The 25491-nt window shown below is 39.7% G+C and overlaps 1 protein-coding gene across 4 annotated transcripts in view; it reads left to right on the top strand.

Annotated features, from left to right (window-relative positions):
- Positions 1-25491, top strand: part of ERG (ETS transcription factor ERG) — a 276764-nt gene that overhangs the window by 145647 nt on the left and 105626 nt on the right. Inside the window, exon 1 of one of the 4 annotated variants that reach the window (XM_060010301.1) lies at positions 23326-23448. The exons of the other annotated variants lie outside the window; for them this stretch is intronic. Coding sequence (XP_059866284.1) covers positions 23431-23448 — 18 coding nt within the window. The 5' untranslated portion in view covers positions 23326-23430. Of the gene's footprint in view, positions 1-23325; positions 23449-25491 lie in introns of those variants that run through there. 4 annotated transcript variants of the gene reach the window in all.

The following is a 25491-nucleotide window of genomic DNA, read 5'->3' on the forward strand; positions in this document are numbered from 1 at the left end:
TGCACAGCCAAAGTTGCTCCCACGTAAGAAGTAACTGCCCCTGGCTCATATGGAACAACTCATTTCTTCCCAAAACACATTTTATGTCCAAGAGAAATAGTCTCATAGAGCTTATACCTTCATTTTTTGTATTATTTCCATCATATCGTATCTAAACAGATGGTCAAAGCAAGATTGCTCAGATTTTTACTGGAAATTCACATGACAATAACAACTGTGTCTTTGGGGAACTGGCTTGGAAAATACTGAAACAAACAAGAATTTGCTTATTCCTTTTGTCTAGTCACAGGACCACTGTTGAACTTTGATAAATACCTTGGAAATATCTGATCGAACTTTCACATTGTAAAATGAAGCCACATATAGATAATTGCTTGATTAAAATGACATATTTTGACATGCTTGATCTGCACTATAAACTGATAATTAAAAATAGTTGGGGTGTTTTTAACATTGCTGGTAGAGCAGTTATGGCTAAATCCACTTTATAACTTTCAAACAGCTTTTATTTTATTTTATTTTATTTTATTTTATTTTGCTGTACGCGGGCCTCTCACTGTTGTGGCCTCTCCCGTTGCGGAGCACAGGCTCTGGGCGTGCAGGCTCAGCGGCCATGGCTCACGGGCCCAGCCGCTCCGCAGCATGTGGGATCCTCCCGGACCGGGGCACGAACCCGCGTCCCCTGCATCAGCAGGTGGACTCCCAACCACTGCGCCACCAGGGAAGCCCCAGACAGCTTTTATTGATTATGACTTTATGTAATCATTTGTCATGTTGCAAATAAGAGAATAGAGCTCGTGTATGGATTTTTAATTTATGATATCCTCTTCTTGCAATACCAATATAATCCATCTTTTCAAGCGTTAGTAAGTCAAGACAAAACCTTTTATTAGTAAATTTACAGACACTAAGAAAAAGGAAACCAAAAATGCATATTTTGTAAAGACCATTACTTCAGAAGTAAATCGTTCCTTTCATATGAGAAAAAGTACATCTTTTTATTACATCTTTTAATTTAACTGACTATATTTTACCAAAATTTATATATGAAACAGGTCACACTTATATACCACTTTCTAAAAGCAAACCTTTCTTTCCCCCATCACTTATTCATAGGGAGTGGACCACACATTATGAAAAATTATGAATGCTACTCTAGGTTTAGATTTAAGTAATTCTTTCCATAATAGAAAACTCTCCATTTTCATATGGTACTATCTGTAGTTATTGCACGTAACACAAATTATAACCCTTCATACTGAGAACTTCAGCTGATGAGAGGACTGATTATCAAATTTACCCAGAAATAACTGAATTTCATTCACATCATATTTTTAATATTCAAACCACACATTGCAAATATATGATCAAGAATATCACAGATAAGAGTGTCTGGATCTGAAAATGTACCCCCAGAGCCCCTTTAATGCTTGTCTGATCGTAATTGCCAATTTGAGTTCTCTTATTTGGAGCACCAGGTAGTCTAACTCTGCCTGCTCAGAGGTGCTTTGTCACCGTTGTGTCTAATCTGGGCTGCAGATTTCTAAAACATTTCCTAAGTGGTTCCCCATCTTATTTTAGTTTCCAAAATTCAAAACCTGAATTATGGTTTCTTGCAAACAAATTCAATGAACTTCATTTGCATCATTTTCCTCATCACACTGGGATGAACCACATTGTGTTTCTATGGAGGATGCCTTTCCCAAGAACTCTGAATATTGTTCTTAAGTTCCACACTTTGGCTCTTTGTGTCAGTTACCTTTTTGTGGGCTTTCTTGGTGCCAGAGTACCTTTTCTCCCCCTTCCTTTGGAGGTAGCATTAGAACAGTGTTTAAGGATATGACATCTGGTTGAGAAGGACCTTGCCTCAAAGTTGGTGATTCCCATTCTTGCCGCCCTGATTATAACCATCCCCTAATTGCTGTGATGGTGGGCATGTTACTTAACTTCTCTGGGCCTCCGTACCTTCAGCTGTAAAGTTCGGCTAAGACTAGACATACCTGGTAAGGTTTTGTGATGATTGGCCCTGGGCTTGTCTCCATTCATAGTAGCTGCACTTTGAGCCGTTGAACGTTACCTGAGGGAAGATACAGAACTGTGCTGGCTGCTCTCACTCTCTTTGTGACCGCAGGTCTCCGACAGGCATTCAAGGCTGCATCGAAATCCTCCTGCACTGCCCTGAGTCATAGGCTGGCTCTTTTTTCTCTGCTCAGCATCTAAGTGATGGACAGTCCCAAGGCTCAGCTTTAATCACTTTGTCCACACTCACCTCCCCCTTAAAAAAATGTGGTCCAATCATATGGTTCCACTCCCATTTCAATGATTCCCAATCTTACCTCCTTGCTTATAAGCATCTCTAAATTGATATCTCAACATGCATATCCATAAGCAACTTTGACTTTAAGTACAAATCCTGACCTGTCCTCCCCAAACTTGTATTCTCCAAGTCTCCCCATCTCTGTGAAGTGGAAACACGATCTTCCCAGTTGCAAAGGCCATGCAATTAAACAAAAGAACATCCAGAAACCACAGATCATCTCTGATGCTTTTCTTTACTCTCTGCCTCCAGTGTATCAGCCAATCCTGTCATCTCTTCCTCTGGTGGCTCCTGCTCCATCATCCTTCACCTGGGTTGACACAGTAGCATCTTAGCTACATTCTCCCAGCTCCCTTTTGTGCATGTTGACAATCTTCTCCTTTGTGCAGCGTCTGGAGCCTTTAGAGCACGTCCATCAGATCATACAATCTTTATTTCATCTCCAGCCCCAGTGGCTTCCCGCCATACTGGGGATACGTCCAAACTCCTGAGTATGATCTGGATCTTGCCCGCTTTGCAGACACTGGATGAAATTACTGGGCCCTGGCTCATGGCGCTCCAGTATTCTGTTTCTCTGATGTGCCAAACAGCCTGACTCAGGAATATTGAAGTAGCTGGTCTCTCACCTGGAGGGCTGCTCCTCTGCATCTGTAAATGGCCCCTATTTGTTGTGTACATTTTAACTGAACGCCGCCTTCTGGTGAGGGCCCCATGTCACTGAGGGCCACTCCCTCCAGTTCCTGGAGATGCCCCTCATTGAGGAGTGGTGAGGGTCAGGAGAAATATTCATTATCCTTCATATTACTGATCTCCAGTAATATGAAGATCAGGTGGAATTGGTATATTACCGCAAGTCACGATTATCCCTTTTTCACTGCCAAATCCCATGTTTCATCTGGCTGCCTGTAAAAGTATTCCCAAGTGAAAAATTTTGACCTGCTGAGTTGAGGAGAAGAGGTAGCCCTGGAGGTTTCTCCCTCTCTCCCTCCCCTCTTTTGCTTCCTTTCTTTTTGAGAGGGGATTACACAAAAGGTATTTTACATAAAATGTTTTCTATGACCTGCTCTGAGTTCCCCTTATTTGGAAGCTAATTGGGTGGTAAAGTCTTCTCAGTTGTACCTTTCTCCCAGATCAGGGTCTCTGTCCTAATTTACATCTAACCCATGTAGCCATTACCAAGTCCAAGCTTGTACTGCTCACCACACAACAGGCCAATAAATCAAGAAACGAGTTTTTGGGGCAAGGAGTAGCGACTTTATTCAGGAAGCCAGCAGACTGAGAAGATGGTGGACTAGTGTCCCAAAGAACCATCTTTCCCGAGTTAGAATTAAGGCTTCTTTCATACTAACAGGGGAGGGGGTAAAGTCCTGGTTGCTGAACAGACTCCTGAGGGGATGTGTTACTTTTTTCCTTCCTGCAGCCATTCACAGGTGGGCCTGGTCAGGATGTTTCCTGTGAGCTAAACAAAGGTATTGTAGCTTAATGCTCATTATCTGGGAGGCAGGATTCCCAGAGATGGGCCATTATGTATACTTTAAGCTTAACTGGCTTCTAACATAGCCAGTTATAGTGTTTAACTGAGCAAACAAGAGAATGGATTCCTAGCATCTAATATTTCATGGTTACATAACCTTTTTATTAATTAAAAAAATTTTGAAGTGTAACACAGAGAGAAAAGTACCTGAAAGATAAATGTGCACCATGGTTAATTACAATTCCAGGAACAGCCCCACTCGTGCCCCTCCCTGATCCTTACTCCTCCTTCCCTTCCTCTAAAGGTAGATATTATCTTAAGTTTTAGATCATTGCTTCTTTGCTGTTCTTTGTAGTTTTCTCATCTAACTATGCATACCTAGTCACTAGAATGTAGCTTTGCCTCCTTTTCAATCTTTATATAAAGGTAATTGTACCTTGTATTCCTTTGTGTTGGGCTTTCACTCACCATTACATTTGTGGCATTTATCTGTATTGCTGTGTGTGGTTTCTTCATTTTCACTGCTGTAGAGGGTGCAGTGTGCCACAATAGGCCACACTTTATTGATTCATTCTACCACTGAAGGGTATTTGAGCTGTTCCCAGCATCAGGCTATGACAGTTAATACTGCTGAGAACATTCCCAGAGAAGGTTCGTGCACATTGAGAACGTGCACATATGCATACGTTTCATTGTGTATGTATTAAGTAGTTTCATTGTGTGTGTATTAATACGTTTCATTGTGTATGTATTAAGTAGTGGAATTGCAAAGTCTTTAATGATGTAGATGTACTGGATTTTCTCCGTTTACTTCTCCAGTCTGCTCTCTAGCCTTCTCTGCCCTGCTTCTTACCTGGGAGTTTGACACCTGTGGACTACATCCGATGTGCTCCGTGGTCCTCTGTCTTGCGCTGAGTTCAGCTCATGAGAAACACCAGGAGGAAATCAGAGAGGAGGAGAGAGAGTTTACATATTTATTTCCCCAACTTTCTCTCTTTGGCCACAGGTTGGCAGTGGCTTTTTCTCTCTAGGGAAAGCCACAGCTCCTATGGTTTGTCCTCGCCTGTAGTTAAAGCTACAGCTGCATCTGTTTCTAGGTGCTAATAACCACCTTCTCCCTTGCTGTTTTGAGCCTGAGGATCGTAATACCTTCCTGTTCTTGCTGGCCTTTGGGACTTCATCACCCTCTAGTTTTTACTCAGTTCTGCCCTTATCTTTATAAGTTCTTTCATTAAACTCTCTGTATCTGTTTCCTATAAGAACACTGACTCATAAATAAAGATATTTTCCAAACTCCAGCTGTGTGCAAAAGTTCTTATTGCTACATCTTTGCCAAAAATGTTGTCATTCCTCTTCGTTTTAGACATTCTGATGTATATGTTGTGTTATCTCATTGTGGTTTTAATTTGCATTTCCTGGATTACTAACCAGGTGGAAGGGTTTTTCCTATATTTAATGGGCATTTGATAGCCTCTTTTATGAGTGCCTGTTCAACTTTCTTCCCTGCTTCTCCATTGGGTTGTGTGTCTTATTGATTTATAAGTGTATTTTACATATTCTGGATATGAATAGTAAGTTAGATGTATTAAAAGTATTATCTTATACTCCATGGCTTGCCTTTTTATTCTTTTAATAGTGTCTCTTGGTGAAAAGAAGTTCTTAATGTATTTCTTTATTTTAATGTAGTTCAGTGTACCAGTCTAATTTTATAGTTAGTGTTTTTGTGCTGTTTTACAAAATTTTCTCCATCCCAAAGTCATGAATATATTCTTCTATATTATGTTCCAGAAACTTTGTTTTCCTCTCACATTTATATCTACAGTTCACCTGGAATTGATTTTTGTGACGGTGTTAGTTGTCAAGTTTCTTTTTCCCGTATGGATATCCCATTTCATCAGCACTGTTTTCTAAGAATTTCTTTCTTTCTTGACTGCTCTGCATGATACCTTTGTCAAAAATTAAGTGTGTCCATATATGTGTGAATCTGTTTCTGAAAGAAAATCTGTTTCTTTTCTTTTCCATTGTTTGTTTTTACCTGCATGAATACTACTCTAGAGCAAGTTGTCATTAAGAATCACTCTTCTTTAAGAATATCTGGTCTATTTTTGGCCTTTGTATTTTCATACAAATTTTAGAATCAATTTGTCAAGTTCTACAAAAATCTTGTTGCAATTTTGATTGCGTCTACATTGAATCTGTTGATTAGTTTGAAGAGAATTGACATCTTTACAGTATTGTCTTTCAATCCATGAATATGGTATAGCTATCCATTTATTTAGATCTTCTTCAATAATACTCTGTAGTTTTCTGTGTAAACGTCCTGCATATCGTATATTATTCCCATATATTAAGTTTTTTTTGATGCTAATACAAAGACTATCATTTAAAATTTATTTTCTACTGATGCTGATATATAGAAATAAAATTGAATTACCTATACTGACCTAACCAGCAAAGTTCCCAAACTTAGACATTCTGATGATTTGTTTCTAAATTCTCTTGGAAGTCCTATGCAGAAAACTATATCATCTGCAGATAGTTAAAGTTTTATCTATTTTTCCCCAATCCCTTGGCATTTTAGTTCATTTTCTTGCCTTACATACCGTCTAGGACCACCAATACAATTTGTGACACATGTGGTGATAGTGAGCCTCTTTGTCTTTTTCCCAACTTTAAAAAATTAGATTTCAGTATTTCACCATTAAAGTATGTGGTTTATTGTAGAGTTTGGTAAATGCCCTTTACGATATTGTTAAAGTTCCCTTTCATCTCTAATTTACTAAGAATTTTTATCATGAATTGATATTGAATTTTATCCTCTTTTATTTGAGATCATCATATGACTTTTCTTCTTTACAATGCAAATTGAATAATTTATATTGATTGAAGTAACCTTGCAGTCTTAGAATAAACCCAAGTTCATCATAGTACATATGATTCTGTTTTATATACTGTTGATTTGGTTTTCTGGGAATTTTTTCAAGTTTTTTGCATCTGCATTTATGTGTGAGATTAGTCTATAATTTTCCTTTCTCATAATGTCCTAGTCACATTTTGATATCAAACTTTCCTCTTTTTCTATTATCTGGACAAGTTTGTGTAAGACTGACATTAATTCCTGTTTAAGTGTATGTTGGAATTTGCTGAGAAATCAGTCTGGGCTTGGAATGTTCCTTCTTCATTTTTCTGAAGGTTTTAGATGATTCTTTACTAGTTAGAGTAGTTCAAATTTTTTGATTTTTCTTTGGGAGTTTTGGTAAATTATATTTTTCAAGAATTTATCAATTTCAGCTAAATTTTCACATGTATTGATAAGAAATTATTTATAATGTGCTCTTATAATTCTCCTAATGTTTGTAGGATCTGTAATAATGGCCCCTTTTTTATTAGCTCCCCCTCCCCCCATGCCTTGCAGCATGCAGGGTCTTAGTTCCCCACCAGGGATCGAACCCATGCCCCCTGCAGAGGAAGCATGGAGTTTTAACCACTGGGCTGACAGGGAAGTCCCCCTTTTTCATTGTTGACTTTGGTTATTTCAACCTTCCCTGTTTTCTCCGTATTTGTACTCATCAAGGATTTATAAATAACTAATCAAAGAACCAGACTGGGCTTTGTTAGTCTTTTTCCACTGTATGCTCATTATCTATTTTATAAATTTTGTTCTTGGACTTCCCTGGCAGCCCACTGGTTAAGACTCTGCACTGCCAATGCAGGGGGCGCAGGTTCTATCACTGGTCAGGGAACTAAGATCCCCCATGCCATGCGGCCAGAAAAGAAAAAAAAAATTAAGAAAAATTTTGGTTCATATTTTTTAAATTTTTTCTTTGGGTTTTTCTAACTTCTTAAGATTAATATCCTTGTTTGTTTCCTGTGAGAGATTAACCACAGAAACAGTAACATTATTGTCTAATCCATTTCATATTTACTCTTCGTTTTTAATTTGCAGAACCAAACCTAGTTCCAGTTAGGATATAAGTAATTTCTACAGCCATTTCTTCATGCCATGTCCTAAAATGTGTTCTAATCTGAAGAATTTTATGTGTGCCCTTTAAATTAGTCTTGTGAATCCTCATTGCCGAAATGAATCAATAATAAATATCTGTCTGTAGATGACAAGATATTTCCCTCATTTTGACACATTTCTTGGAATAATCTTACCTGCAGCTTCTTTGTTCCTTTCATGTTGAACTAACTCCTTTACCTGAGTTTTTAAATTTCTTATTCCTAAAATACTTTGACACTTTCCCCCCTACAGTCTGAACACATTCTAATCCTGTGCGACTCAACTAAAATTTTATTTTTCCCAGGAGCTTTTATTAATGAGTCTCACTGATTATTTTACTAACGTTAATTTAATAAAATAGATGCTCAAATATTTCTGGGATAAGAGATTAAACCTCTACCTCTTTTTTTTTTTTTTTGGTACGTGGGCCTCTCACTGTTGTGGCCTCTCCTGTTGCGGAGCACAGGCTCCGGATGCGCGGCTCAGTGGCCATGGCTCACGGGCCCAGCCGCTCCACAGCATGTGGGATCTTCCCGGACCGGGGCACAAACCCGCGTCCCCTGCATTGGCAGGCGGACTCTCAACCACTGCGCCACCAGGGAAGCCCTAAACCTCTACCTCTTTGTATCTATATTACTGTGTATTTATGTTATGTGTTTTGTAAAGTCTATTCTGTAGCCTATTATATGTTTTTATTAATATATTTAAATTCTGTGACATTTTAATATTTATCAGAATATGAATTAAATTTTTTTCTGATTACAGAAGCAACACATATTTGTTATAGCTCAACTTTCCACAAATGTTTGACTTAAAAAGAGGCAATTATCCCGTGATTCCCAACCTCTAAACTGAGGTTTATGCCTCAGGATGTTTTCTCTGCATTTAGTAACACAAATCTGGTAATTTTTAAAACTTATTATGCCTTGAGCATTTTCTATACAGTGAATTTAGATCTCATTCTTCTTAATACTGTGTGGTCTACTATTTAGTCTCTGATTGATAGCATTCAATTTTTTCTCATTTTTTTACGATTACTAAACAGGTGAACACTCTTGCACCTGTCTTTGTCTATTGTGAATATTTCTGAAAGGTGGATTTCTAGGATAGAAATCGCTAAGTCAAAAGATAAATTAACTTTCTGATAAGGTATTAATCTATATCCCTAATAAATGTGAATGAAAGTGCTCTTTCCTCCACATTCTTGCCAATGTTGCAAAAATCAAAATTTTTTCATTTTTGAAAATATTCAATATGGATAGGCCCAAAATGCTGTATTTTGATTTTCTTTAATTTCTTCCTTATTTTGATTTTCTTTAATTCTTTTCATAGTTATTGGATAGTCTATATAAATAGTGAAATCTTGTGATAGTGACTTGCCGCATACATGTTACTTAATTTTTCTAATTTAAAAAATTGTATTGACATATAATTGACATATAAGATTGTATTAGTTTTAGATGTACAACATGATGATTTGATATATGTATGTATTATGAAATGATTATCACAGTAAGTCTAGTTAACATCCATTACCACACAGTTACACACTGTTTTATCTTGGGATGAGAACTTTTAAGATTTATTCTCTTAGCAACTTTCCAATATACAACATAGTACAGTTATCTATAGTCATCATGCTGTACATTACATTCCTGGGGCTGTAAGATAAATATCTTATAATTGGGTCTCTGTGCCTTTTGATCACCTTCACCCATTTTGCCCACCCCTCTCCTGCCACTTCTGGCGACCAACAATCTGTTCTCTGTATCCATGAGTTCATTATTATTATTATTACTGTTATTCCACATATAAGTGAGATCATGCAGTATTTGTCTTTCTCTGTGTCACTTACTTTACTTAGCATAATGCCCTCAAGGTCCATCCATGCTGTTGAGAATGGCAGAATTTTATTTTTTTTTTATGACCAATATTCCATTTTATATATAAACCACATTTTCTTTATCCATTCATCTGTTGATGGGCACTTAGATTGTTTCCATGTCTTGACTATTGTTAATAATGCTGCAGTGAACAGGAGTATGCAGATACCTTTTTTGAGATAGTGATTTTGTTTCCTTGGGATAAATATCCAGAAGTGGAATTGCTGGATCTTATGGTACTTATATTTTTAATTTTTTGAGGAACCTCCATACTGCTTTTCATAGTGGCTGTACCGATTTACATTCCCACCCACAGTGCACAATGGTTCCTTTTTCTCCACATCCTTACCAACACTTGCCATTTCCTTTTCTTGTTTTTGTTTTAGATAACAGCAATTCTAACAGGTGTGAGGTGACATCTCATCATGGTTTTGATTTGCATTTCCCTAGTGATTGGTGATGTTGAGCACTTTTCAGAGCTCTTTTACATCCCATTGGTTGGGATGGCCAACAGGCACTCTTATCCATGCACCAATTATTTGTTTATGTTATGTTTTTTAGGTCAGTCCATCTCATCTAACAGTACACTTTCCAGTTGGCTTTCCAGTCTGTCATTTATACATAAAGTAAATTATATTGTAAAGCTGACCAAATTGAATTGCTCTGTTCCGATGTTTCCCAGCTGGGGTGATTCTGCCTCTACCCTCAGGGACATTTGGCAATGTCTGAAGACAGTTTGGGTTATCATAACCGAGGGTATGGAAGATGCTCCTGGTATCTGTAGATGACAAGGTATTTCCTTCATTTTGACACATTTCTTGGAATAATCTTGGAATAGTGGGCAGAGGCCAGGGATGCTAACAAACAAACATCCTGCAGTGCACAGGACAGCTCCCACAGCAAAAAGTTTTCCAGCCCCCAAATGTCCGTAGATCACAGGTTGAGAAACCCGGCAGTCTGCTCTAAATAACATTTTAGTGCCCTGTTCTTCTGTAAGTGTACCACATTACCTCTATGCTAAGGCACATATTGGTTTCCAAAAGTTGGGATGTGTCTGCAATTGATGGATAAGAAAGTGTTAATGGCTAATTTTGTTTGGCTGAAATTTTTTTTTTCTTTCTGAGTGATACATTAAATCATGGCGTGTTTTACATCTTCTCATCCACAGTCTTATGTCGATGAAATGTGATTATGACTCTGTTTTAGTCTTTCTCTTATTTATACATATGCACCAGTCTAATTTCAGTGTAGGACTAGAAGTCTTATGTAGCATGACAGTGTAACTGCCATAGTTACAGGCATTAAAAATCAATCAATATCTAGCCTTGTATCTATAATCATTCTACTCTGTGCCTGCTTTAAGGTAAAAAGCAATATTCAATGTCTAAAACAATTTTATATTTAATTTTATGTTAAAATAGTTCCTCTTGGATTTAGTAAATAGACAATATTGATAGAATGTTCAAATTTAGTGCAGAATGATTGATTTCTCCATTGGGGAGGTTCTGAATCATTCCTGTTTCTATTGATTTTTCCCTTTCACTTATATCGATTACTTTTAAAATTCGGGAAAATGATTGGAAATTCAAATGATTTCCATGTTAGAGAAACATTTTAGGTTGCTAGATTTTTTGCCTTAAACCGATTCTCTTACATTTACAAGCACTCTGGCTAATTCAAGGAACTCTGCACCTCCTGAGTCTTGGGAAAAGGTAACAAGACAAATATCTCCTTTTCAGTATAAATTCTCTCCTTTCAGATCTTGTTGTTAAAGGCGGTGATCACCTAACCTAAAACCTAGTCAGATGACAGCAGCACACTTTGGTGGAGAGAGCTTTCATTTCTGGCTCTTATCAGAGAAAATCTGTATGTGTTCAGAGGGGCATGGATTTTAATGTGTACTGTCCATTCTTTTTTGCATTTATAAGTGAGAAAACAATTAACTAGTTAAAGGGTGGCAGTTTTGAGTTATTAAGAGGGATCTGGATTAGCCTCAACTTCCCTGGGTCAGTACAAGGTAGCCACTGATACTTCACATCTGGTTTTGGTTTGCAGTAACTAACAAAGAAGCCCAAGGTATGTGTAGCCCCATTGTTAGGGGTCTCCGGGCTCTTTTAAAGACAAAGAGCTTCCCACTCCAAAGGTCCTGAAATACTTTTAACTCCAATTTACAGATTAGGCCAAACCTCTTAGGTTAAGGTTCATTTAAGGCAGTCGAACAATTTCTTTGTGAACTTCCCAGTTTTCTGGCTGTTAAAGAAAATAATAAAAGAAAAAGAGCTCCCCAGTGCAAGAATTCCATAAAACAGAGAGAGGCGTGTGAGACGCATTAATGGTTTCCATTCCTGATGAAAAGCTTGAGACAGCTTTAAGTAATATGGAATCAAATATCTCAAATCCTAGCTTAGTCTGGGAGGTGAGGCTTGGATGCTTCAGCTGCCTGAGGAGAGGAACAGTGATGCTGCATCTACAAGAATTCAACGTGAGGGGTTAAAAGCAAGATAACGGACCTTCTTTAATTAAACCTCAGATGTTCGGGGAGAATTCCACTCAGGACTGTGCTTTTCCTCGTCGTCTTTTGGGGGATGAGCCCACGGCACTGTGGTTCTTGGAAACAGACCTACTGTGTGTCCCTTTGCTCATAGTAAAGCTCTCGTCCAGTGCTTGTGCAGACCCACCGTTGCCGTCTTCCAGATGGCTCTCATTATAGTCAAAAATTGACCGACGGCAGCCCGCAAGGCGTCCTGGAAGGCTTCGAGACGGCCATGGGGACAGAGCCCCTGATTTCTAGGAGCTAATGTTTCAGGGAAAATAATAACAACACCTCCTAAACACTAGGGCTTTTCTTCTTAGTAACTCGAGGTAATGAATCCTCTCCCTCTGCTTCTCATTTCCCACCCCCTTTTCTGTGAAGTCACAGAGGGGGAAATTAAAGTTTTCCCATGTCTCCTTGGGAGAGTCATCTGGGGTTGATGGGCAGAGATGTTTCTAACAAATGGGAATGGGGCACCAGCAGTATGAAGCCTGGGGAGCTGCCGGCATTGGGTGTGGAGCCAGGGTGAAGGCCAGGGGCGGAACAGCAGGGGTTCCATCTCCATGGGGTCGTGACCCTGAGGCACGTTTACATTGAATGAGCAGAGAGAGGACGAGAGTAGGAGAGCAGAGGGAAGAGCTGTTATGTTCACAGTGTTTGTCCGTTCTCTTGGGTTAAGATGCTCTTGTGATTTCCGAATCTTTTTCCCTCCAACTAACATATAGGGTTTTTTGTTCTTTTTTTTTGAGGACTGTTTCTCTTCTTTCCTGCGTCTTCAGTGGCTGACACGATGCCGAGCGTATAATGGGTGCCAGTAAAGGTTTGATGAATGGATGAATAATCACGTAGCAAAAATATTTTCTGCTGTAACAATGCTGCAAAAGATAAAGGATCTTCTGATGGCATCCTCATTCCTTATGGCTGCTAACAAAACACTCCAAAACTCGGTGGCTTCAAATCACAGTGATCATTTGATTACTCCTTGTGGTTCCAGGGGTTGAGTGGGCTGAGGGAGAGGCGGTTTTCGCTCAGGGTCTCTCGGGTGGTTGCTGTCAAGTGGCAGTGGAGCTGGAGTCACCTTGAAGGTTGCCTCACACTGCTGGAGGTTGGTGTTGGCTGCTGGCCTGACTGATGACCTACAAATGGCCTCTCCGTGTGCCTTGGACTTCCTCTCAGTATGGTGGTTGAGGTGTGGGAGTGGCTGTTCCCCGGAAAACCAGGTGGAAGCTGTATCATCTTTACAGATAGCCTTGGCAGTCACACAGCTGACCTTAGGCTGTAGTCACAAGCCCACCAGCTTGGATGGGAGCAATGTCAGTGTCACCTTGTTAGATGGGATTGTGTGACAGGACATCTTACTGAACTGTCTGGGGAAACGTGATTGTCATGGGTGATACAGCAAGTGCCTAGAAATGCAATGAATCTGTCATTCAGTGCGTGTGAAGCCGGCCCGGTTGCTGAAATAGTTTAGCTGGAAATAATTTTCGTCAGAGTTCCTTTGGAAAATGGCAAGGGCTGTGGAGTACAAACGGGAGCCGTTATTTCATTCTGCAGCTCTGGTAGCTCTGCTGTGAATACAGCGTGGTGCAGGCCAAACAGAGGGCGCGTACTCACTCGCTCTTCCAGTCTCTTTTTGCTTGCTCATTCATTCGGTATGTATTTATTTATGATTGAATATCTACTCACTGCCGGGTATTTAGGTCAGTTACTGAGATGGAAATCCCATAATTTATAGAGTTGGAAGATCTCTTAGAGACCCTTCGCCTTCTTCGCTCCCCAGCACCTTGATCTGGGGGAGTGGCTCAGGAAAGGCACCTCCAAAGTTGTTACCCAGGGTCCCTTGACCAAGTTTGACTTTTGGTCCCTCCTGGGCTGCCCGTTGGCACAGCCCATGCTGCCCTTCCCAGGGCTCCTGGCTCTGTAGACATCTTCATTCACTCATTCGTTCATTCGTTCATTCATTCATTCAGCAAAGGCTTGCTTAGCGCCAGCACTGTGACAGAGCCCTGGGGCCCCCTGGGGGCTGCTGCTCTCATCTCAGCCTGTGGGGTGCCGGAGGGGGGCACAGAGGAGCATGCTCAGTGTGTGCCAGTTCCTCCTTGGAACAAGCCTGTAGAGTTGCTCATTGATGTGCACATGGAAAATTGGGACAGGTGAATTAGATGACTCCTTAAGTCACTAAGGAGACTGAGGCTGAGGCCAGGCTGAGGCCCCTCTGCCCTAAGCCTAGGCCCTTGGGATCGGGGTGCTACCCTGGGCTCGTGCTCCCTGAGGGATGTCCCCAGGCTCCCCCGCCAGCGTGTGCAGGTCTATTTCACCTGCGGACGTAGGCGGTAGCCCTGCACTCACATCCTCAGTTCCCACCTGAGACAGCTTATCGTTGGCAGTTAGGATTGTGGGAGCTGGCTGTGCTCTCCTCAGCTGCTGATGCCCGGTATCTGGAGCTGGGTCAGTGTGAAGCTGGATGAGGGGTCCCCTGCTCTTACAGTTTTCAACGCCTCGTCCCGCTGCTCTGCGCCATTTATGTGCCCAAGTCAAAGTTGTTGTTCCCTTTAAAAATCACAGACGGAGGGCTTCCCTGGTGGTGCAGTGGTTGAGAGTCCGCCTGCCGATGCAGGAGACGCGGGTTCGTGCCCCGGTCCGGGAAGATCCCACGTGCCGCGGGGCGGCTGGGTCCGTGAGCCATGGCCGCTGAGCCTGCGCGTCCGGAGCCTGTGCTCCGCAACGGGAGAGGCCACAACAGTGAGAGGCCCGCGTACCGCAAAAAAAAAAAAAAAAAAAAAAATCACAGACGGACAGATGAAATACTGCCTTAATTATCCTTCCGTAGAACACACTGCATATGAACCTCTGCTCCACTGGCAGACCGAGAGGAAAATCCATGGTCAACTGCAGTTACAGGGGCCTCTTCAGATGTCTGTGGGAGCCATCCCCACGCAGCCCCCCTCTGGGCAGCCAGGAGCACAAACAACCCTCATCTACTGCCCTCATTCTTCCTTGGTATATAGGAGCCAAAGTGGAAGAAGAAAAAGGAAATTCTACAGATATGTTTAAGTACAAGTGAAGACAAAAAGAGGAAAGTTGCAAAATCAGTTAACTTTTTTGGTTTTGCAGATATTTCCAAGACACTGCATTTTGCTTTAAGTGTGTTTTTAATGACCTGAAAGTCAGTGTAATTGCATAATAGGGTTATTTTCAAGAAAACTCTCGTATTTAGTTTTAAAGCTTATTTTATTTCAACTCTATTTATATATACCTTCATATTGTATATCATTTTGATAAGTGTTGTATCATAAGCATATCCCAAGAGACTACGGTTTCTTTTTTTAAATAAAGGAAGGGACCACAAAGTCTCTCTCACATGTTACAGTATAATCCGTACCCCTCCTATAGTTCTCATGTCTGGAAAGGGTATACTAATATCTGAGTTCAGGCAAAGTGCTTAACCCTGAAACCAGAAAATAAATGCACTCAAAACTTACCATTTACTTGATGAAACTTGCACTGGGAATATATTCAGCCCTTTAGAATTACTGTGAAATAGAATATTTTTCAGGGTTTGAAATTATTTATAGTGATGTAGAACAATTATACAATTTCCATAGTCAAATCTCACCCAGAATGATGCCATTAGTCCTATGTGCAGATCTTTTTTTTTTTTTTTTTTTTGGCCGCGTCAGTGGGACTTGTGGGATCTTAGCTCCCCGACGGGGAGTTGAACCCGTGCCCTCGGAGTGAAAGGGCGGGGGTTGGGGAATTCCGTCTTATGTGCAGATGCATATACTTTATATTTCCTTATGTTCCATAATAATGAAAAATTTTTAATTTTCAAAAATGTTCTACATTTTGAATGTTGGACTTTGATTTTAGTGGATAAATGAGACAACTTTGTAGGATAATATCAATTCAAGAAACGTAGAGGCAAGAATTATGCATACTCCTCTCCCCTCTAAGGACCTTTTAGAGGGACATTTAGCGCCCTCTAGTGACAACAATCAAGCAGTTCAAAAAGAAATTCCCTGCAAAGCTTACTTCTGGTTTCCAGCTAGCAAATAAACAAAGCACTTTAGTTTTTTGGTCTTGAGGCAGGATTATTTTTGTAGCTGTAATAAAGGGTAAAATAGTATCCTCTAGGCAAACCGCCGCTTCTCTTCTGGCCTGTCATTGACAATACATCCAGAAAGAACATTTCCACTTGTCCCTGGAGACTGCAACTTTCCCCAAATTATGTGCTGAGATTTGTGTTGGGATCAGATGCAACCTATGAATTAACCTGCATCATAGTTTTGAGTACATTCAGTGTATTTAAATAGAAGTAAACAAATTTTCTTTCCATGAGGGTGAACTGGAAAAAAACTGGCCTGTACTCTGTACCTCCAAGAGGGAACAGTTCTGTACCTCACTTTGCAGAGGGAGAGGATACAATATAGAGAGGGTGCATGTAGAGGGGATGCGATGCAGAGAAGGAGCACAGTGCAGAGAGGGTACAGTGCAGGGAGAATACAGCCTAGCGGGGCTGCCACAGTGAGACAGACCCTGTTTCACATACCTGCCTTCAAGGTGTTGGCCTAGGACTAAGTTAAGTCTGCAGGTTGCCTGATTACACTCATGCAGATCTAAATGCGTTATTTACGGCACAGCACTTTGTTTCTTGGCTTCCTTTCTGATTCCAATTGCGATAGAAATATATCAGCAAAAACATAAACAAATTAAGTGATGTGGAAAGAAAGGCCATCTCAATCTGAAACTAAAACGCCTTTATAAACAGACTGAGCAATTATGGAATGCAGGCTTCTCTGTAAATTTCCATTAATTGTGTGACATTATGGTGCGATTTGAATGCTGTTTCTTTGAGAAATAGTATATAATTTCTTTAAGAAATAATTTACAAAATCTTACAGATCAAGACAAAAATAAATGCTGATGCCCAGTAACTTATAAGTGAGACTGACACACTTAAAAAAAAAAAAACATTTAAAAATCTAACTAGTGATCAAAATCTAACTTAATGTCAGTAGCTCCAGATAACTTCTCGGGGTGGCCAGGGGTGATAGCTGAGGATAGTCATTGGGACACAGAACCCTAGATCTGAGTAGCGGGCAGAGGAACAGGACAGCCATTAGGCAGAGGGCCATGTGCCTTTGTGGGCCTTCCAGTTATGTGACATGGGTGCTAGACTGTCCTGTAGTGAACCAGTGGCAATCTGATGACTATAACATTTATACTAATTTATGCCCCAGTTAGATGGATGAAGACCTTGAAATGTACTTAATGGTTCACAAATTATATATAGAAACATGATCTTTGAAAAAGGAAATTTAAATCTTCCTTTATACTAAATTAGTGTGTCAAAATAAGTACTCTTGTTTCTTTCGTCTTTGCTTTTTAATTAAAAATTTTTTTTTTTAGCCACGAGTATTAAGTTGACATACTTTGGGTTCCTGTTATGGGTTTTAATACTCCCGCATTTTTAGAGCCATTGGGTAAGAGGCAAAGTTGGCAAAATGTGAGGATATAGGTGATGCTTATGAAATCGTGTGCACTGAAATCATTGCTCCATCTGAGCCTATAGAACTGAACTTGACACATGCTTCCAAATTAAGCAACTTGGTGTTGAGAAGTCGAGGATTTAGTGTGTGATAACAATTTCCTTGTTTTAGACTAGTTCAAATGCACCAAGACGCTGAAGAATATATTAACCACTTAGAGAAAGTGTTGAAACAGTAGTTATTTAAATTGTAATTGGATTATTTCTTCATGAGCGGCTGGAGGGTATGCCACACACACACAGAGTCTTACCCAATGGAGTGAAACAGTCCTCATGAAGTCCGCTTTGAATAGAAAAATGGTCCTTAACCAGTATAAGATGGGTGACCTTGGGGGCTAAGAGTGCCTTATGCTCCCTGTGTTCTCAGGCAAATCCTCCAATTGATAGAGATGGAAAAGTTCCACTGGGTGATGGAGTTTTCCGTTGTGGGGACAGCTCCAGATGCTTAATCCTTATCTACAATCTCAGGCGTGCCCCTGCCAAAAATCCTTTGGACATCCTTCTTGCCGGGCTCTCTTGAATAATCCAAACATTACACATTTTAAGATTCATGTATCATCTTAGGGACAATAAATATACAGCACTTTTATCCTATTGTTTTGCCCATAAAGAGTCTGCGGTTCATGGATTGGTCCCATGCCCTGCAGTTTTATGTGTGCGGAATTTGAGTTGCCGAACAGAGACTTCATGAATGCTGAGACACCCAGGGACTGGACAGAGCCCTGTCATCCTTGTTTCCTTGTGCCCACCAGAGCTCTGAGTGGGCATGGAAAAGGCACTCATTGACTGGAGGGAATAATGCTGGGGAGGTGACCGTTACAGAGCACATGAGTGTCTGCAGGATTTCCTTAGTGAAATTAATCAAAAAGAGCTACTCTTGTAGATGTTTATAAAAGAATATGCATTTTGGTACACACACATATAGAGTTTGACAAATAGGTATCGTGTGCTGCATGTTATACAGGTATTTAGAAAAAAAATAGAACATTGCATGTTGCTTATATAACTTTTTCATTACAATGTAACATGTTTATTGTAAGTTTTTTAAAGAAAGACATCTATGAGAAACTTTTATTTAACACTATGTTATAAAAAATTTAGAACTCAAAGGAGTGCAAATGATACAATGAACACTCATGTAAGTTATGATTGAGATTTGACAATTGTACAATTTTGTCATATTTGCATTGTTATTTTTCATGAATTCTTTCAAATAAATTACAGAAATTATTACCTTTTCATCTTCAATACTTTGGAACGCAGCTCTAAGTAGTAAGGACGTTTTCCTACAAAGTATTCTTAAAGCTATAAATAGTTAACAATAAATCTATAATATGATGTAACAATCATTATATATTCAGATTTCTCTAGCATCCCTGGAAAAGCCTTTGACTTCTAATTTGTTCATATCAGTATCTAATTGTAGACCATCATTTGCATTTGGGCTTTGGGTTTCTTAAGTTCCATTGAATCTAGAACTCTCCTTCCCTCTTCCCCACTTTTTTTTTCATAATATTGGCTTGCTGAACATATGAAACAATATGTTCTACATATTTTGTAGAATAGGTGAGTAAATTTTATTCTATTTTACTATTTATTTATTTTTATTGAAGTTATTGTAACTGTTTTTAAAATATAGATGAACCAAAGGGGAAAGGGGGAAAAACAAAAAAGATTCTCTACTATTAGTATTGTAGTATGTAGCTGACTAATATTTCTGTTTTGCCTTTTTATTTTTAACAAAATGAGTCTGTGATATAATTCTCCTTTATGACCTCAGTTTTAAATTACCGGACATCGTACCATAATTTTCCATACCACTAAGTATTCATCTACTACATCATTTTCCTGCAGTATTTTCAGTGATGATAAGTATGTCATTGTATGGATGTTGAATACAGGGATCAATCAGTCAATCATGAGTGAATCTTCTGTTGTGTCTCCAATTAAGATTCTGGCTCAGTATCTCTTTGCTACACTCATATATGATTTTTAGAACTATGTTGCCTTCACCCAAAAGTGTTCTCAACCCTTGACCTTCCTCTGTAGATCCCACACAGAGAAGTTAGTAGGAGAAGACGGATGAGCATTTGTTGACTCCAGAAAATGGGAAGCTGTGGATTTAGGAGAAATAAATGACAGTGCTCCTTTTATAGTTATGGTAATGGTAGAGTCTATTTTACACTCTTTCCTTTTTCATTTGGAGTAAGGTATGAACAGGCTTTTGAAGGGCTTTGGTAAATTCATGGGTCACGGGTCCCTGATGGATAAGTACAGAATGGAAACGTGTAGTTTATCCACACATATGCCGGGGGTGCCACACTGTTCCAGCATGGTGTTTACTGAGTTCCAAGGAGGGTGGAAAAGGACCCTGTCTTGACAGATTCATGGCAGGATGACCCAGGTGGAGGCTACCTGCAGTTGCCCCGAAATGGGTCTGCATAGTGACCTGAGGGTGGCTTCCCCCAAGGAGGCGTGGTGTCTCGTTGGAAGGGCAGCCCGGTCCTTAGGCTGCTGAGTGATCTAGTGCTGAGGCCGTTTGATGGCAGAGGTTTGGGTGTGGGTGACGGGAGCATAGATGATTTCCCCCAGAATGATGTTTGGGAAATGATTTCTGCATTACTAAATATATTCTAATTAATAGATATGCCTTGTGCTGTCAATAGCCAATTGAAGTTTGTTTGTTTTTTTAGAACTTTGCATTAAATAGTCAGAGGATACTGAACTGGGATGCTATTATGCCATTCTAGACATCAGGAATAATTCTCTCAGAAGATGATAGACATCAGTCAGCATTTGTCATTAGAAATGAGGAAGATTTGCCTTTTAAATTTTGTAACTGGGTTTACAACTCATTATCTCAAAACCGGATTTTTATTACATCACTTTGTGTTATATGCATTTTCAGAATTAGACACAATGAAACTTATGGATAGAATCTTCAGGAAATAAATCAACGAGTAGCATAGAGTTTTCTGTTTGTAAGTTCCAAGCAAGTACATTAGTCTAACAGAATTTTATTAAAGAATAAAATATGGGTGTATATACATATATATGCATTAGACATAAGTAAGAGAGACAGAGAGAGAGAAGGCAAAGCAAATGATGTAAATTACCAAAGTTGGAGGAACTGGTGAAGGATATTAGGAGTTCTTTGTATTATCTTGTAACTTTTCTATAAGTTTCATTCTTTCTGTTTTCTTTTTTATTTTATTGAAGTATAGTTGATTTACAATGTTGTGTTTATTTCTGCTGTATAGCACAGTGACTCTGTTATACATATATATATTATTTTTCATATTCTTTTCCATTATGGTTTATCACAGGATATTGAATATAGTTCCCTGTGCTATACAGTAGGACTATTATCCTATATATAATAGTTTGCATCTGCTAATCCCAAACTCCCAACCCTTCCCTCTCCCACACCCCTCCCCCTTGGCAACCACAAGTCTGTTCTCTATGTCTGTGAGTCTGTTTCTGTTTCGTAGATATGTTCATTTGTATCGTATTTTGTTTTATTGCTTTCTTTTTTTTTTAATTAAAATGAGCTTTTTAAAAAAATTTTTATTGGTGTGTCTTATTTTATATTCCACATATAAGTGATATCATATGGTATTTGAAGTTTGATGTCATTTCTAAATAAAGAGTTAAAAAAATGTTACCGTTCGCTGATTTGAATTAGACAAGAACCAAGGAGTTCAGGGCAGACCCTCAACGAAGAATTAGATCTCCATAAAATTGTTGATGCTTTCCTGCTGCAGAGGACAAGGGCTGTGTCAGAAACCAGGCGGCAGTGGTGAGATGGGACCGCACAGAACTTTCTTCCATGGCTATATTTTTTTAGCAAGGGGTCACCCTACTGAAGGCTGCTCTTTGAGAAATTCATAATAGAACACTGCTTATTAGGGTACTACAGTTCACATTTGAAATTGATGCTTCTTAGGAGAGTAAAAAATAAGGAATCTCAGTGGAGCTGAAAGAACGCTTTTCCCAGCACTCCTGAATCCTAGTGGAGGCTGCCCAGATAAAACAACTCAGTACTTTGAAATTTTAGGGGAAACACAATTTGAATCAGCCTGCCATCTCATTTATTGTTTGGAGATGAAAAGAGCGGAAATGAACATCCCCTCAAAATGTAGATGCTGAGAATTTGTCAGGTTCTGATTTTTACATGAGATTTCTTATAGTTTCTCTTTCTTTCGTTTTCCTTTTCCCCCCTCTGTTTGTTTCTTTCTCTTTGTTCGTTTCCTTTCCTCTTTTCTTTCTTTCTTTCTCTCTTTCTTTCCTCTCTCCGCCCACTTCTCTCTCTCTCTCTTTCTTTTCTCCTTCTCCTTTCCCTTCTCCCCTTCCTTCTCCTCATGTTTCCTTCTCCTTCACCTATCATAAGGGGAAATCTTGGGATCAGTGAAAGATATAGAAGCTTGGGCTCATTTCTAGAGCTCTGATGTAGGCAGGCCTAAGTCCCAGTGAAATCAATTCACTGACTGCCTCTGAAACCAGGAGCTGCTGGATGACTCAGGGTTTGGTCTATTGTGTTCTGCGGGTCCCCTATAGAGACCACACCTCTTTACTGGCCCAACTTTAGTGTAGCTAGATTCAAAGCAAAATGTTGTTTCTTCCAGAGAACAAGTAATTTCCTGAAAATGAGTAATTAAAAGGCCTGAAATCCTCTAAGGAATGTTCAGGCCTACAATTAGCTGTATTTCCTCTGAGTGGAAAACAGACGTGTGGCCCTGAACTTACAGCTCAGATTTTAAAACACTTAATGAGGACGTGGCATCTCTGTGTAGCCAAGAGTTCTATTGGGGTCTGTTGTCTGCAACCTGGACGTTTGTCAGAGGGGGCCAGCTCGCTGCCATTATAAAGCATTCGTAGTCATTTAAGTGCCTTGGATTTTAAATAAATATTTGAAAATGAGGATTTGACAGGTTTATTTTCCTCTTTATTTCTCTTAGCTACTTCCATTCTAGAGTCTTTGCATTTTCAACTATTTTATCGTGGAGCCGATAGCAATTACTTATGTTTGGAAGGAGAAAATGAAACTGTCCTGGAACATTCACTTGAGATGCTGAACCAGTGGAGGTTGTTAAAAATCAGCAGGTGAATGGCTATTACTAAACGTCGTCGCCTATTCACATGAAATAAGCACTACCTGCAAAGCGGAGCGGGTAGGGGCCTTAGGCCCCACGACCCAGGCGTGTGGCACATCCGGGGAGACAGAGGCCCAGGAGTCCCGTCCGCACCCAGGGGCCTTGAGGAGCGCGCCGCCCACGTGAAGCCACTCGGAGTCCCGCCACATCTGCATCCTGCCCCGGGGCGGCGTGTCACAGGGCGGCACACTGGGTCACACCTGCTGTGGTCATCCCAGGCCCAGGCAATTGATGTCTTTTTTTTTTTTAATTGAAAAAAAAAAATCTCCTGGCTGCATATCATCAAGAAAAACAACATTGTTTTCAGGGTCTCTTATCTCTCCACTCCCAAATATCCTGTTTCTTCGGGCTGGGCAGCCAGGACCAATAGAAACCTCTTCCTGCCATTGACTGACTTCATTTCCCAGACTTAGCACAATCTCATCCGCTCTAAACAACCTCATCAAAACTACTTTCTGGTCAGAGAGAAGCAATAATTATTATTAACATTTATTAACGATCAATAAACTTGATTGCATTATGGCCAGCACTATTAAGGTAAGGAGAGGGTTCCTTTTCATTTGACCAAATTCTGTGCTTGTTACTCTTTTCTTTGGTTTCCTTTATCAACGCAGATAAGTTAGCATTGGGCAACACCCCCGCTGCCACAATAGAGGACAACAAGATTTCCTTTGCACTGCCTAGTAAATTTCCTTTTTCCTACTCCAACCATCCGCAAGGCTTAAAAACTTCAAACTCAGAAAAAAATTGGGGTTTCTAAATTCACGGTTGAGGGCTGTGGATGACCTTTTGCAAAAGCTTTTCAAAGAGCGCGTCCGAATTTTCATATTCTTTAACTATCTCTAGCGGTGCCTGGATGTGTATCTGCTGGAAGGCAATGGACTTGGAGAGTTTGGAGGGCAGGGTCGGAGAAAAAGATGGGCTTGGAAATGTTGAACTTTTGGACGTTCTTGAAGGCCTCCTTACCATCAGGGGTGCCAGCCGGTCCCTGTGGAAATGAAGAGATGCCTGGCAAGTGGCTGTCAGTCATGGGACATGCCAATGTTGACTTGATTTTTGGAACCTTCAGGCTGAGAACAGAGCGTTCTCATAATGCAAGTGGTGGTAATTCGGTTTGTTCGGTTATGTATTTATCTTTAATAAAGTACCTACTCCTCGGTGCACTGTGAATAGACTTTCTTCTCCGTGATGGTTGCTTTGTGGGAATTGCGGGTTGGTTCTCTGTGCTCTGGGGTGTGTGGTCTGATGTTTTGTTTTTCTTGCAAATAGAGAGATTAAGGTGGAGGTGAATGCACAGAGGTAGAAACGTGAATGTAGTCTGATTCCTGGAACTGAAGCCAGTTTGATGGTTAGTGCAAGCTGGCGGCATAGAGCCCGTGAAGTGGTCTGTCACAATATTTTCAAGGCCAGCACGTCTTGGTGACATTTCTAGAAATGAGAAAAGTCAGGAACAAAAACAGATACTGAAAGGAGGAAAAAGCAAGTTTTATGGGTTGCATGTCTTTAGTTTTGCTGCATGTAGGTGAGAAGCATTTGGTTGTGTTTTCATCAAGGGTTTTAGTTGATCTGAAAGCTCATCAATATAGAAGTTTGCCCAGAACTGGGCCAGGACAATTTTTAAAAGCCTCTTTGATTTGGAATTTGAAATGTTTGTGCGAGAGGATTTAATTAATACCCGTTGCATAAACTATGTTTCAGAAGTTCTGTTCAGTTTCTAGTTCTCAAGATAGGTTTTGGTTTTCAAGGTATGTTCAGTAATACATATTAAAAAATCATGTATCAAAGATTTTAATCTTACAGAGATTTTTCTTTCTTCAAGGATTGAAGTCTGCTGAAGTATAACTGTATAGAAAGGAATTTTAAAATTGAGGGTTTGATGTACTCTGCTTTGAGCTATATGAGTAGAAATTATTTGATTTTATAACCCCAAATGCTGCCTTCTTAATTCTTATTTTTACCCTTATTTGTGTCCATATTTCATAGCAGTTGAATCTAATGTTCTTTGTAAATTTTGAATAGCTTGGGTACAGTTGTGTGTGTGTGTGTGTGTGTGTGTGTGTGTGTGTGTGTGTGTGTTTCAAAAAAAATCAGTGTATTAAAGGACATTGAAATAACAGACAATCCTTTAGGTGTGGGGTATGTTTTGCATAGAATACAAATGTGTCATACTGTTTAATTTAAAGTATACGTTTCTGAAAAGATGAAGATATTTTTGAAGCTTGAACGTTTTGTGTTTTTCAGGATGAATTTTGGGAAATAGTTTCCACTTACCCAGGAGACTATGCTTACTTTAACATTTGATTACACTGCATTATCTGTGTATCATATATAGCTTAAGTGAACTTTCAAAAATGACTTCAAGTAGACTCTTTTTAATCCTCTGTTAAAATAAAATAGCCCCTCTTTATAGGTAACTTCCTTTGACAAATGTTCTGCTAGGCTTCCTGGGTAAAGTAATGAGATGACTTTACAGACTTGTTTATAGAGTGGAAAAAAGGAGGCCTGAGTCTGTTGACTGCAGTTTTAATTACGTTAGTGCAAAGCTCAAATTAGCATAGGGAAAATTACGGCTGTCCGTTG

Source organism: Delphinus delphis, chromosome 4 (assembly GCF_949987515.2).
Source record: "Delphinus delphis chromosome 4, mDelDel1.2, whole genome shotgun sequence".
Lineage (NCBI taxonomy): Eukaryota > Metazoa > Chordata > Mammalia > Artiodactyla > Delphinidae > Delphinus > Delphinus delphis.